The 13,620-nt window shown below is 41.5% G+C and overlaps 1 protein-coding gene across 2 annotated transcripts in view; it reads left to right on the top strand.

Annotated features, from left to right (window-relative positions):
* The window catches only part of LOC308311649 (rho GTPase-activating protein 20-like), a 63,197-nt gene that overhangs the window by 37,817 nt on the left and 11,760 nt on the right, over nucleotides 1-13,620 (top strand). For both annotated transcript variants that reach the window (XM_080758423.1, XM_080758422.1), the window contains 10 exons: nucleotides 3,432-3,517; nucleotides 5,715-5,888; nucleotides 6,636-6,788; nucleotides 7,254-7,295; nucleotides 7,833-7,917; nucleotides 8,202-8,279; nucleotides 9,441-9,507; nucleotides 10,221-10,406; nucleotides 11,446-11,624; nucleotides 12,262-12,426. In XM_080758423.1, the coding sequence (XP_080614549.1) occupies nucleotides 3,432-3,517; nucleotides 5,715-5,888; nucleotides 6,636-6,788; nucleotides 7,254-7,295; nucleotides 7,833-7,917; nucleotides 8,202-8,279; nucleotides 9,441-9,507; nucleotides 10,221-10,406; nucleotides 11,446-11,624; nucleotides 12,262-12,426 (1,215 nt within the window). The remainder of the gene's footprint in view (nucleotides 1-3,431; nucleotides 3,518-5,714; nucleotides 5,889-6,635; nucleotides 6,789-7,253; nucleotides 7,296-7,832; nucleotides 7,918-8,201; nucleotides 8,280-9,440; nucleotides 9,508-10,220; nucleotides 10,407-11,445; nucleotides 11,625-12,261; nucleotides 12,427-13,620) is intronic.

The following is a 13,620-nucleotide window of genomic DNA, read 5'->3' as shown; positions in this document are numbered from 1 at the left end:
GAGCGTCGCAGTCCCGCCCCCTTTCATGACGACGAGAGACCCGGAAAATAATTCCCCGTTCATTTTCCTCATAGACTTTTCAAAAAGTATTTATTTAAAGACGTTTATGCCTTTATTTTGGTCAGATCAAATAATTTGAAAGAAGAAAAACAAAACAAAAAGTGTTGTATCCTGCCTATTTATTCTTCTTTCTGCATTTCCAACATACTAGAGGCGCGATGGACTGACGACCATAAATCTAAATACTAGAGGCGCGATGGACTGACAACCATAAATCTGGTGCGTGTCACACGGTGTGACGGAATATTCTATGTATTCACTCATATTGACTGAAACTATGACGAAAAATGTTCGTCCGTCCACTACCTTTTGTCACTGACGTAAACGAACTAAATAAAAACGAAATAAAAACTAAGCTATGATGACTAAAAAACTATGACTAAATATATTGACAATTTTGTCAACAAATAGAAACTAATTCAAATGTTAGGGAGGGACGAGTGGAGAAGAGATTCAGTAGAAGTTACTAAAAGACGTGCCACTCTGAAATTAGCCGATCTGATCGGCTATTTTCAGCATGCAACCAAGTGCATGCAACCAAATTATTATCAACCATAATACGCCAAAATACATATGAGTTGACAAAATCGACTGTGGATTTAGTAACACTAAATCTAAAACTATATAGACTAACATTAAAACATTTCAGATGACTAAAATATGACTTAAACTAAATTCAATTTTGCTCAAAAGACTGACTAAATCTAAATCTAAAAGACATATTCAGCTCCTGTGGCCATGTGATGCTGGAGAGCTTGTCTGTGTCCTAGTGACCTCTGCCCCTCTCAGGCTGTTACTACTATTCCATCGCTGAGCCCATGTACGGTGTATGCAAATTACATAATTGTCTCCACCAGGCCGAAGGCATGGGGAGAGAGTATGTTTTGCACTCCGTCCGTGTGTGTGTGTGTCCGTCCGTCTTGAAATGAAAACTTGAAATGAGACATCCTGCATAGTGAGTACTTTTTAAGTACAATTTGATGCCAATTATTTGTACAATTTTAATTTCTGACTTGTACCAAAGTAGTTCTACAAATCTAAGTATTGATACCTTTAGTTAAGTACAACAATTGAGTACTTTTTCCACCACTGGACTTCAGATAGTTGACTGGTGGAATTGAATGGACCTTTTCACAGCAGATATTTTGAGCGGTATAAACACAGCTGGAGGTAATGACATTAAACGTGGGACGCTACATTTAGGTGTTGCAGTGTGCAAGCAGGACAGCTCCCGTACAGTTGTACCTTCACGTTGGCACACAGTAACACCTAAATGAATTCAAGCGCGCCCACCACAACTAACATTATTACCTTCAGCTGCGTTTAAAGTGTCTGTCTGCTCGACTATATATTTTAATTGCAAAACCCGTGTCACATAATATGTGTTAAAAAGAATCCCGGCATGGGGAAAGGGCAAAAAAGTAGGAATACAGAGAGGGTGTTTGTGAAAGAAGAAGAGAAGAGAGTGTCCTCTGACCATCAAAGCTAGCCCATGAAAAGTGTGACAAAAAGTGTCTCAGGGGTATAGTGACCGGATGGGAACCGCAAGGTTCTCAGTTCCAGTTCCCAGAGTTAGTGTCGAAGTGTCCTTGGGCAAGACTCTGAATCCCCAAATGCTCCTGATGTGCAGGTTGGTGCCTTGCATGGTTTCCTACTTTCCTCCGGCATCGGTGTGTGAATGTGTGTGTGAATGGGTGGATAAAAGGCGCTATATAAATGCACCATTAACCATCTGGCTAATCTTTACGTCTCTAAATTCCTCCTATGTCATTATGCCGGCCGCCGTGACATTTGGAGGCCACGGCAGGCGGCTGATGCTCTGATGGATGAGAGGAACATTAAGAGAGCTTATGTAACGACGACAGAGAGAGAGTGTAAACATGAGCCAAGCGTTATGTGAATGCCTGTCTGCCTCTCTCACACCCAGCGGTGAGGGTGTGAGGGTGTTTTATAGCCCGATTTATACTGTGTCGTGCTTTTCAGTTATTCACACTTTATCTTGATTGAGCTATAAGGCTGCGATGATGTGGAACATAAACCGATCTGTGAGAGTCTGTAGAGAACCTCTGGGTAGAGAATATTGGCAGCTATGGTAGTAATTCAATTATATTGTATGGGGGGGCTCATAGTTTGTCTCTCTGTCTGACCATCCAAAAAACATATAATCCATTTCATTATTTTTCTTGTGACCTGTCAGAGGTTATTTTGCAACTTTAACACATTTGATCCCGGTGACAGGTATACTTGTCCTGAATAATTACGGTCACTTTTCATTTTAAGCCTAGACTTTAGAACGGGCTGAACTTGCTGAAGGGTCTCACCTGAGGATGATCCAAGGCTGCACAGTGGCTCATATGGGCTTGACATGTCTGCTATGTAACGCAGACTTAACCTTAAACATGGAGTGCCGTGATTTTTGTACCTTTTCTGTTTTGTACATGTCTATGGAGTTAACATGACTCTAATAGACACCCAGGTGTGGTTAGAATATTCAAATATGCACTTTTATTTTGTTTTAATCACGACAATCAATAATATTAATATCCATTATATAACTAGCTAGCTGACAAATGAAAGGAAGGCATAAGAGGGTTAATGGCGCGTTTGTGGGCCACCACGACAAGACTACCGTGCTTATATTTAATGAGTTTTTTAGTTTTTCTTTTTGCTGTATCCCACTGAGAAAGACAGAAAATGAATTGAGCTGGGAAACAAAATGACTGTGACATTAATTAAACTGTTACTGATGGACCCTACTTTAACCACATGTACCCTATCATCCCTTGGGTTAATGTTAAAGGGTAGGGTAAGTGATCTTCTTTGGTTAAAACAAAAAGTTGTTTGTTAAAAGGTTAAATCACTATATTCTGATAATAATCATTGCTATAGAGTGTTTGTTCAGTAACAGGGGTATCCCTGTCTCTCCAGCTCTTTAATAAACAGAAAATACATTTTCAGGTCGGGGACAACGAGATAGTAGCAATTTATCAGCGTAGTTTAAAAAGCATTTTCTCTTTAATAAATAGCTGGGCAGACGTGGAGAGTTTTTGAACAAACACTCTATAGCAATGAGTACTATCACAATATGGAGCTTTTTAACACTTATTTTAACCAACGATAATCACCTACCCTACCTAAACATCGCTATCATTCAGTGAAAACAGCAGATCTACAAGCTCACGTTGCATTTGCAACGGGACACAGTGAGATGGTAGATTGGCTATTTTCAGGAAAGATGTTAAGTGTAGAGAGAAAACCGGAAGGGACCCTGCAGGGACCCTGTAGACTGTAGCGCCATGGGGAACTCCAGTATGGGGTTTAATCTTACTGAATCACTTGTTATTTTACATCATCTGTCTCCGTTTCTTTAGAGAATGAAGTCGCTGAGTCATCGCCGCCAGTCGGCTCCCTCGCTGGTCATCACCAAGGCTCTGACCAGGTCCAGGACCCTTTCCAGGTATGGTGCAGTGTTCCCATGCATATGAAATTCATTCCTGGAAATATTTTGAAATGAGAAAAAAAAAAGGTTTGGAATTTATCAAGGGCCTTGGAAAAATAGTTGTTTTCGGCTATTGGTTTTGTTAATAAAAAAAACCTTTTCCAAAACATGTATAACATTGCAAATTCATATGTATAGCCTAACATAAGTCGTTATTCGACAAACTCTTTGGCCATTGCACATAGGACTAGGAGTAAGAGACTCATTGTTGCGCTGAATGATTGTTATATACAGTAGGGCTGGAAATTGGGTTAACTACTTTGGAAATGCATTGGTAAAAAATGTGTGAACCCTGATCGTGTCCTTGGTGGGACAAGTCTTACTCTAACGGCAGCACATGTTCACAGGGCCAGCAGGCTTGACATGTTTAAAGGAGACTAGGTGGCAGTCTAAGCTGATGACTAAAACTAAGACTAAATATATTGACAATTTTGTCAACAATTAAAAACTAGACTAAAATGCGCAGCCAACTGTAAATGCTGTCATTATAACGCCATCAAGGCCCGCCAAAATACATTTGTGTCAACAAAATCGACTTTAGATTTAGTTGACTAGAATAGTACTAGTACTTTATTACTACTAATAGTAATAGTACTAAAACTAAACCATTTCAGATGACTAAAATATGATTCAAAAGAAAATGTATAAAAAATTGCTGTCAAACACACTACTGTGTGGGTATCAGCTAATTGAGAGCTGTCTACTGTATGTAGTAGAGGTGGGACGATTCACTTACCTCCCGATTCGATACGATCTCGATACCTAGGGTGCAGATTAAATGTATAATTATATCGCGATTCGATATCGTGATTTATTCCGATTAATAATTCCGTTATTTAAGTTACTTTACTTTTTATATACTAGAACATTTTAAAACAATTATAAACCATGAAAAGTCGAATCAGGCTTACTGCTTACAGTTTACTTCAGAAAAATTCTGAAAAAACTAACCTAAAACTATAGTAATTTTTTTTTTAAGTAACAATTAAAAATTGCGATATTTGAGCCCATCCCTACAATGTACACCCTTGCTAATGTGCACTGAAGTGATGATGAATGGCATCTAAGCCATAATAAATCATAATGAGTTCAGTGAGTAACACGTACAGAAAGAAGCCGCAGCATGTGAGATTATGTCTGCTAATCTCACACACTTTACAGAGCAGATTAGTGGAGGCAATGTTTATAACGTAACGCTCACACACACACACACACACACACACACACACACACACACACACACACACATACACACATACATACGTACATTTGTACATACACTAAACTGCTGGAGTAGCTGAGTCCATTCAGGTACATAATCCCTCTGTCTGTGGCCAATCCTATCAAGCGATAAGGGCTCTATTAATAGGCCTGGCTTTAATAGACCGTGTGGAACAGTGATGTGAATGAGTCCATTAAAACACTCCCGGCAGCAGCGTGTGTGTGTGGATCTAATCCACCACCTAATCCACCACCCTGCCTCACCTTTCACATTGGAAGCTATAGTCTCGCGTAGCCAGACAACTATTCCACAACCTCTGAATGCTATATAGAGTTTGGAACTACAACTCCTCAAATCCGAGCAAGGAAGCTGCTATTTCCGCTCACGATTATATATATATATATTTTTTAATATCAATTTCTGCTAAGCAGCAAGCTATATCTGCTTAGATGATTTCTATTCATATTAGACTGTAAAGACTAAACGGAAGTGGGCAGGAGGCTTCACTTCCGCTTTATCGCTCACTAAGGATCAGAGCTACCGTTGCTCCAGACTGTACGAAGGGAGCATTTGAAAATTGGGAGGGGCCACAGTCTGGCAACGCGAGGCTACATTGGAAGCACACAAAAAAAGAGAGAAGGCGATAGAGAATACAAATAAAAATTGAAGGTTCAGCAAGTGTATTGAATGTGTTTCTACAAGCTATTAAAATGCAGTCACTGAGCCCGACCGAAGACAGATGTTTGAAGGCGACGCCAATCAACGCCAGGGATCAAAGCTTGCCTATATGCATTTAGAATGGTGAATCAATTAATAGTCCCAAACCTCAAATACAATTTGTCCCACCCCCCCAACAAACGATGTGCAGGTATGTAAAATAAAACGGTTAAACGGTTTGATGATCACCAGCGTTGTGCGTTCTTCTGATTGCAGAGATTGCGTCCAGGCTGCCTTCTGCCCAGAGACATGCCCATTGGTCCAGTCCTTCCTGGTGTGGTCTGATAGGGTGTTTCTCCTGCATGGCCACGCCCAGTTGAAAACGGGACTACAGACACAGGACAGACACCTGTTCTTGTTCAACAACATGCTGGTCATCGCCAAGGCCAAGTAAGTGGTGTGTGTGTGTGTGTGTGTGTGTGTGTGTGTGTCTGTGTCTGTGTCTGTGTCTCTGTGTGTGTTAGAGTTTTCAATCTCTGCCCGAACCAGCCCCGCCCAGACGTTTTAGGGCCGGACCGGGCATAAACTGTATGCTAATCGGTCCTACTGATTATACAGTTTATGGGCCTCGGGCTCCATGAAAAAAATAATATATTGAATTTGTTCATAATAATAAAAATAATAGTTCTGTTCTGTCTGTTTGTGTATGTATCTATTAAGATGGTGCTGACTGGCGTTTCACTTTTACTCTGTGTAGGGTTCTCAAATTCTGCACAAACCCGACCAGGCCCTACCAGACCCGACGTTTTAGGGCCGGGTCGTGCTTAAAATCTATGCTAATTAGTCTGGCCGGGCCTCAGGCCTGATCAGTTAGGGCCGGGCCTTAATTTTCAGGCCCGATGAGAACTCTAGTGTGTGTGTGTGCGCGCGCGGTGACGACCAAACAAAGATGAAAAGAGTTTTTTCGTCATGGAGACAGACCGTGAGATACGTGATGTGGGAGATGTAGCAGACTCCATCTCAAGATATTTTGTTACACGGACCTCCCAGAAGATTTGAGTTAAAAACGTTCGCCGGGAAAGAACATAAATTCAAAGATTTGCGCCACATATTCACGCTTAAAAAATAAATTAAAAAAAGCAGATCTACAAGCTTAGTTTTAGTTGTTTCCCCATGCATGTCTCCGTCTGTTCTCAGATCAGGCAACCAGTTCAAACAGAAGGCGCAGGTGCGCGTGTGTGAGATGTGGACGACGTCGGGCTGCATGGCGGAGGTGTGTGAGGGCAGCACCAGCCCAGAGAGCAGCTTCGTCATGGGCTGGCCCACCTGCAACTGTGTTGCCATGTTCAGGTACCATTATGTGCGTGCGTGTGTGTGTGTGTGGGCGTGCTAGGGATGTTAACAATTAATCGCCTCTACGAAATTATTCAATAAAAATGAACAGTTAACAATTAATTGTTAATTCTGTGGTTCTATCATTGGGCGGTTTTCTGTGAATGTAATTATGTCTGTGTCCACCCCCCCCTCCCCACAGAAATAGGTAGCCACAGAAATGTCTCTGCTTTTGCATGTGATGTGACAAAACGGTGCATTTCATTTTATTCCTGATAAAAGATGCAATTATCTGGCCCTGTCTCTCAAATGGTTAGTTGTATTCTTTCTGTATATCAGCAAAATGTAGATTTATGTTAGACATTATTGAGGGAAATCAAGATTTTCATATAAATAAACGCTGCTTATAAACTAACCGGTAAATCGATCGATAAGGTTATTGATTATCATCTAATGTTCACGATGCCATCTCTGCTTCCACAGCTCCACAGACCAGAAAGAGAAATGGTTGTCCCTCCTCCAGAGGTAAGAGGTGTGTGTGTGTGTGTGTGTGTGTGTGTGTGTGTGTGTGTGTGTGTGTGTGTGTGTGTGTGTGTGTGTGTGTGGTATGCAGTATGCAAATATAAGCTAGCTATAATTCAATACAGTACAGTATATCAATAATAATTAGAGTGGATCTAATCCCAGATAACAATTCCACAATCTTCCAAAAAGAAGAGTGTTTGGTGGTGGTTGTTTGTCACAGAGACTCTTTTAAGGCCAATACTAAGCCATAATCAGAACTTGTTAAACCACTGAGTAGTTTGACCGAAGAACTTTGTGAAGGGGAAGAAAGTTTGTTTGAGCGTTTCTGGTGGTTTAAGCTCTGAACAATTCAGAGCTTTTGGACAAAGGAACGTGCTGAGGCCTCCTGACTTGAAGGTTGGGTGTGGCGTATATATCTTATTCATAACTGTGGTGTCATTTTGTAGTGGAGTTGTCATGTATATTTTGTCCACAAAGTAAGAACTTGCATATTCCTTATTGTCTCGTCTGTGATTAACCTCCTCCTCTCTTCTTTAGCCGAATTAAAGAAGAGAAAGAGAAGGAGGAGCCTAAAACCATCCCTCTCAAAGTCTACGGGAAGGGAATCAACAGCTTGGCTGATGTAGGTTTACTGTGTGTGTGTGTGTGTGTGTGTGTGTGTGTGTGTGTGTGTGTGTGTGTGTGTGTGTGTGTGTGTGTGTGTGTGTGTGTGTGTGTGTGTGTGTGTGTGTGTGGTAGTACTTAGCTTATGTGAGTTTGTGTGTGTGTGTAGTAGTACTTAGCTTACAGTATGTATGTGTGTGTGTAGTATTCTAGACATTATGCTCGGTTCCATTGGTTTCGATGCAGAGTTCCTTATTAAGCCGCTATTCAATGCTGTTATATTATATCTCCTTCCTGGTTCAGATCAAAACCCTTGCAGTCAGTAACTGTGATTCAACCAATGAGGTGGTCCGATTGGCCCTACAGCAGTTTGGCATCGCGGTGAGTACCTGGTTACATCACCACCAGTGAATTCCCTTTAGAATGATAGGTAGATCAGTGGTTTGTGTGGGAGACCGGGGGTTAAAATCCAGATGGAAAGTTGTGTTATTCTTTTATCATAACCTTTACCTGTACTGTTGACTGACACTTTTCCAAATTCTATCACATTTGTGATGACGGCTGTGGCCGTTTTTAGACCAAGGAGTGTTTTCGTGCAAAACAAATGCTTGCAATGGATTAAGGATCATGAAAAACCCCTAGATTGACCCTTTCACATGCTACTTCAAGCAGATGAAATCTTGTACATTTTGCCTTATATAAGTTGTTAGTGGTACCCTAGCTCTGGTCCATAACCTTCTACTGCTTCTACGATTCTGCCCTGCAGTATAAGGCTATTGGACTTTCGGTTTTAAATCTCAAATCGAATGCAGACCAGCCTCTCCTCTTTAGCGTAAATAAAAATAAAGTTTTTGCTACTCACCAAAACAAAGGCGGGTCGTGTCATTAGAAAGCTTACTTTCTTTAGTGGACGCACTCTGAGCCCCCCACCACACGTATAAACGGTGCTTTTTGGCCAAAAGGGGATTTTGTTTCCACCGGAAAATAAATACTTTAAAAATAATACTTTTAGTTACTCCACTGCGCCTTCTACCGATAAAGCACCGTTTATACGTGTGGTGGGGGGCTCAGAAGTGCGTCCACTAAGGAAAGTAGGCTTTCTAATGACACAACCCGCCTTTGTTTTGGTGAGTAGCAAAAACGTTATTTTTATTTACGCTAAAGAGGAGAGGCTGGTCTGATTTCGATTTGAGATTTAAAACTGAAAGTCCCATAGCCTTATACTGCAGGGCAGAATCGTAGAAGCAGTAGAAGGCTATGGACCAGAGCTAGTGGTTCCCCAACTTTCAGCAGCTGTCACAAACTTTCGCAAGGGAGTTGGCTTGGAACAGAATGAGAGTTGATTTAGCTAAATTTCCCTAATTACACCCTGTCCCAGTTTCAAAAATAGTTTCTCATTGTTGTTTTCAGTGGTGAACAGTGTATACTCAAGTAAATATGTTCTAAATTAATTTTAGAACATTTCACAATGAAACATTTCCAGTTCTTTAGTTGCTATCCACCACTGCTTGTTGTTTTTAATAAAGTACCTCTGTTTCTTAGGGCAACGTGAAAGACTACCAGCTGTGGGTTTTCTCAAAGAGGGACAACGCACCCTATCCTTTGATTGGTCAGTGAGTCTCCTATTGTACATGATGTCCAGTACCTTTCTGAGGGTCCTCCATTTTGTTATCCGTTTGTGTATTGTTTATTTGTGTATCCTAGTATAGGTTTGTAATTATTTTAGACAGTATTTGTTTCATTGTTAAGAACGAGTGTGAGAGGAGAGGAGGACAACAACACTGCAGCCAGATCTGCCCGCTCTGTGGAGCTCACCTCCCAGCCACAAGCATTTGGAAGTTGGTTGGTCTCTTCCAAACTACCTGTTTCTCCTTGTCTTCAAGGCAGACAAATTGAACTCGAAGCTGGGCTGAATTAATGAGGAAATACCGCTCTAGTGCCGAAATGATTTCGGCTCGTCAGAAATTTTCAGTGGCACCGAAGCGGCGACTTTTTGATACAGTTCCCAAGCTCATAGCGCAAGCTTGTAGAGCTGCTATTTTTTTAACAATCCTGAAAACGTGTGCAAATCTTTGAATATCTATCCTGTCACAGCGAACGGTTTTAACTCAATTATTTGCTTCTGGGGGTCCCTGCCCTGGAACAAAATATTTTGAGATGGGCATTCGCGGCCAGATACATATCATTTTGAGGGTCTTTGATTTGAACATTTTTGAGAACCACTGATATAGAAACATTAGAAGACATTTTGTAGAATCTGGTCTCAATGGGTTATTCCTCCCTCTTTGTCTCTCTGTTGTCGCTCCTTGTCTCTGACACCAGGTCACGAGTTTCCCTTCAGTATCCAGATGGGTCATGTGAGGGAGCCGCCGTCTCAGGGTAACAAGGATGCAGTACTGACCCCCGACAGACAGATGGCTGTGCAGGCAGAGCTGCTGCTGCAGGCTAACAAGCAGTGCCAGTTCATTCTGAAGCGGCGCCCCGCATCACAGCAGCATGAAGCCATAGGTGATTTCATAGACTACAACTCCGTTACAGACTTCCCATTGTCCAGTTACGCCAGAGCTGGGGTTGTGCCAATCCGATCACGTGATCGGCCAATCACTTCATTTTCAAATTATCAAAAAATGGTCAAAAAAATAAATGTGATCGTGACACCCCTAGAATCAATATTATATCCATATCATGATATTAGACTGGATATTGTCTGTGATGTTTTATGTTATACTATTGTGATATGGCAAAAGTGTCAAAATCAAATGATCGTATAAGCCAATAAAAACACGCGATTGGGGCATCCCTAACCAGAGCAGTTTGATGCCTTGCTCAGAGGTACTTTTTACAAAGTAGTTTAAAAGGAGAGTTGGATGTTTCTTATTCACCTCCTCTCTGCTGATTGTCACACAGCTAGCTTGGGAAATTGAACTGTCAGGTGACAATTACTCTGACTTGGCATTGCCTTCTCAAAGTGAGGTCTAAGGATCCTCTAGGTTTCCTTGAGAAGGTTCCAAATGGACCCTTACAGGTCTGTAACTAAGAGTGTACGAATGTACGTTACGGCGCCGTTTGGTTCAGTGTGTACACTCGAGAGTTGTAATGTTTGTCTAACCCATGTTATGCTTAGCTGTGATTGGACCATAGCAGTTTGCGGCTTAGCTATAGGTCAATTGACTGTAATTGCTCGGGAGTGGTTTATTGTCGGTATCAGCCGGTAACACGCGGAGTCTGTCCCCATTATACAATGCACTAGACTCCTGGGAATTGGATGTTGAGGTGGACCACCACACCTACCATCAGCTCCCAGTACTTCCTGCATGACTTGCCACCCCCAAGCCATGCTACTCATATGCTGAGATGGCGGTGTCCGGGATCGAACCCATGAACTTGTGGTCCAAAGGGGACCGACTGAGCTACCTGGACACCAACTTAAACTGTAGACTAAACCATGACAATCTCCAATGCTATATTACACTTTAGGAATAAAATCAATGACCTTTGGAATAAAATCAAATAAAGAATAGCAGGATATTGCATTTGTTATTTTCAGAATTGTCTCAGAAGCCCTTCAAAAGGAAGCGTTCGATCATCAATTGGGCCTTCTGGAAAGGCTCCTCCTCTCAGCTCGACGACTCCTCCATGTCCCTCTCGAGTCCCGCCTCCGGCTGCCTCTTTGGCCAACCGCTGAGCTCCGTTTGTCTGGAGGACACTCTGCCTCAGCCAATCATGGTGAGCGACTGCAATGGACTGACGTAATATAAGTGACTATTATTGCTGTGTTCACACTGGCAGATGCAAAAGATACAAAGCTACACAACGTATTTGTAGCTAAAGTTGAAACCAGCTCAACTTTCTCCCCCCTCCTCGAGTCCTCCCCCCCCCCCCATAGAACACCCCTCCTCTACACTGTTATTGGTTAGCGAAATTCAAGGTTCACTCCCACTCCTATGCCAGATTTTCTGGCTCGTTTGCAAACTTTAAAATAGATGTTTTAAAGTTGTCGATGCCACCTCAATATCATGTTAGTTAGACTGTATGAAAAAAATATGTATTTCTTTCAAAATGTCATTTTTATAACTCATATATGTTTGCTTATAAGTTTGAATGTTCTCAAATAGAAACTTTAATGAAATCTAAGTTTTTCAGATCAACTTTATTGCTGCTCCACTGCCTGTCTTTGGGCATTGCACATAACTGTAGGAGTAAGAGACTCATTATTGCGCTGAATGATTGTTATATAGGCCTAGTACTGGCCAAGACATTGGGTTAAATATTCTGGAAAAGGTTTTGTAAATGACGTTAACCCTGTTAACACAGTAAACTGTACTATACCGGATGTCGCTCTTTTCTCTCTGCGTTCCTACAGGACATGCTGGTGTTCTTGTACCACGAGGGCTCGTGGACGCGGGGGATCTTCCGTCGGTCGGCCGGGGCCAAGGCCGTCCGCGAGCTGAGGGACTCGCTGGACTCTGGCTTCTCGCAGCTCCCTCTGACCAGGGACCACGTGTTCATCATCTCTGGGGTCTTCAAGGTACTGCTGAGAATAATAACCACTGCAAGAAGAAACTCAGTGTTGATAGCATTTGTAGATCTGCTGTAGCACAATTTTAAAATGTCACTCTTTAAAATAATCGGTGGTGGAAAAAGTACTCAAATGTTTTACTTGAGTAAAAGTGTCAATACTGCAATGTAGAAATACTTTACTTACAAGTAAAAGTTCGGAATTAAAATGTGACTTGAGTAAAAGTACAAAGTATTGGTATCGAATGTACTAAATTTCAAGATTTGAAAAATCTTTTGATTATAGCAGATCGGTTATTTAAAAATGTCCGAAATGTATATGGGGCTGAAGTGGTTAATGTATATTTTGTAATAATAATAATAATACAAATCTACGAACTAACTAGTAATATTTATATATTACAAATACCTAAAAATTGTACTTAATAATATTAATGTTTTTTAGAATAGTTTTTCCCTCGCTCTCTCCCTGTCAATGACACTTCATATTATGCCATGTCCTTCATATGACCTTGAACAAGCTTGCCCACCCTCATGTCGGGCATGATGGTTGTGTGACATTTGGTCAGAATAGACAAACATTTGGCGAAAAATAGGTGCATTTGTGATCTATATCAACACAGAGCTTGTAGATCGGCTGTTTTCGCTATTGATGTACAACAAAGTATATAGGGTTTAAGTGGTTTGCATTCTGCATCCATGAGGCTAAAGGTCAAGGTTATTGTTACCGTTGTTGAGAACCTGTGCTGAGCCCTTGTTCTGTGTGCGCACATTTCTGCATATTGAGTGTATCATGTGTACAGTACACACATGCTTTAAAGTGCATACACTTAACTGTGTGTGTGTGTGTGTGTGTGTGTGTGTGTGTGTGTGTGTGTGTGTGTGTGTGTGTGTGTGTGTGTGTGTGTGTGTGTGTGTGTGTGTGTGTGTGTGTGTGTGTGTGTGTGTGTGTGTGTGTGTGTCTGTGTCTGTGTCTGTGTGTGTGTGTGTGTGTGTGTGTGTGCGTGTGCGTGTGCGGGGTTCCTCCTTTGTGTAACAGCATTATTTAATCCGATCATATCCTATTTTAGTCCTCGGACCTAGAACAGGCTGTTCATAACAGTGGTGGTCTTTAAAACATAATCTGGATTAATATCCATTTCCATTATAATCTGGACGGATGACAGCGAGTCATACAAACACCAGTGGGTTCTTTTTTAACCTA

Source organism: Protomyctophum bolini (genome assembly GCF_963924005.1).
Source record: "Protomyctophum bolini genome assembly, chromosome: 24".
Lineage (NCBI taxonomy): Eukaryota > Metazoa > Chordata > Actinopteri > Myctophiformes > Myctophidae > Protomyctophum > Protomyctophum bolini.
The sequence above is the reverse complement of the archived record's forward strand: the minus strand, read 5'-3'. Positions and strand labels throughout refer to the sequence as shown.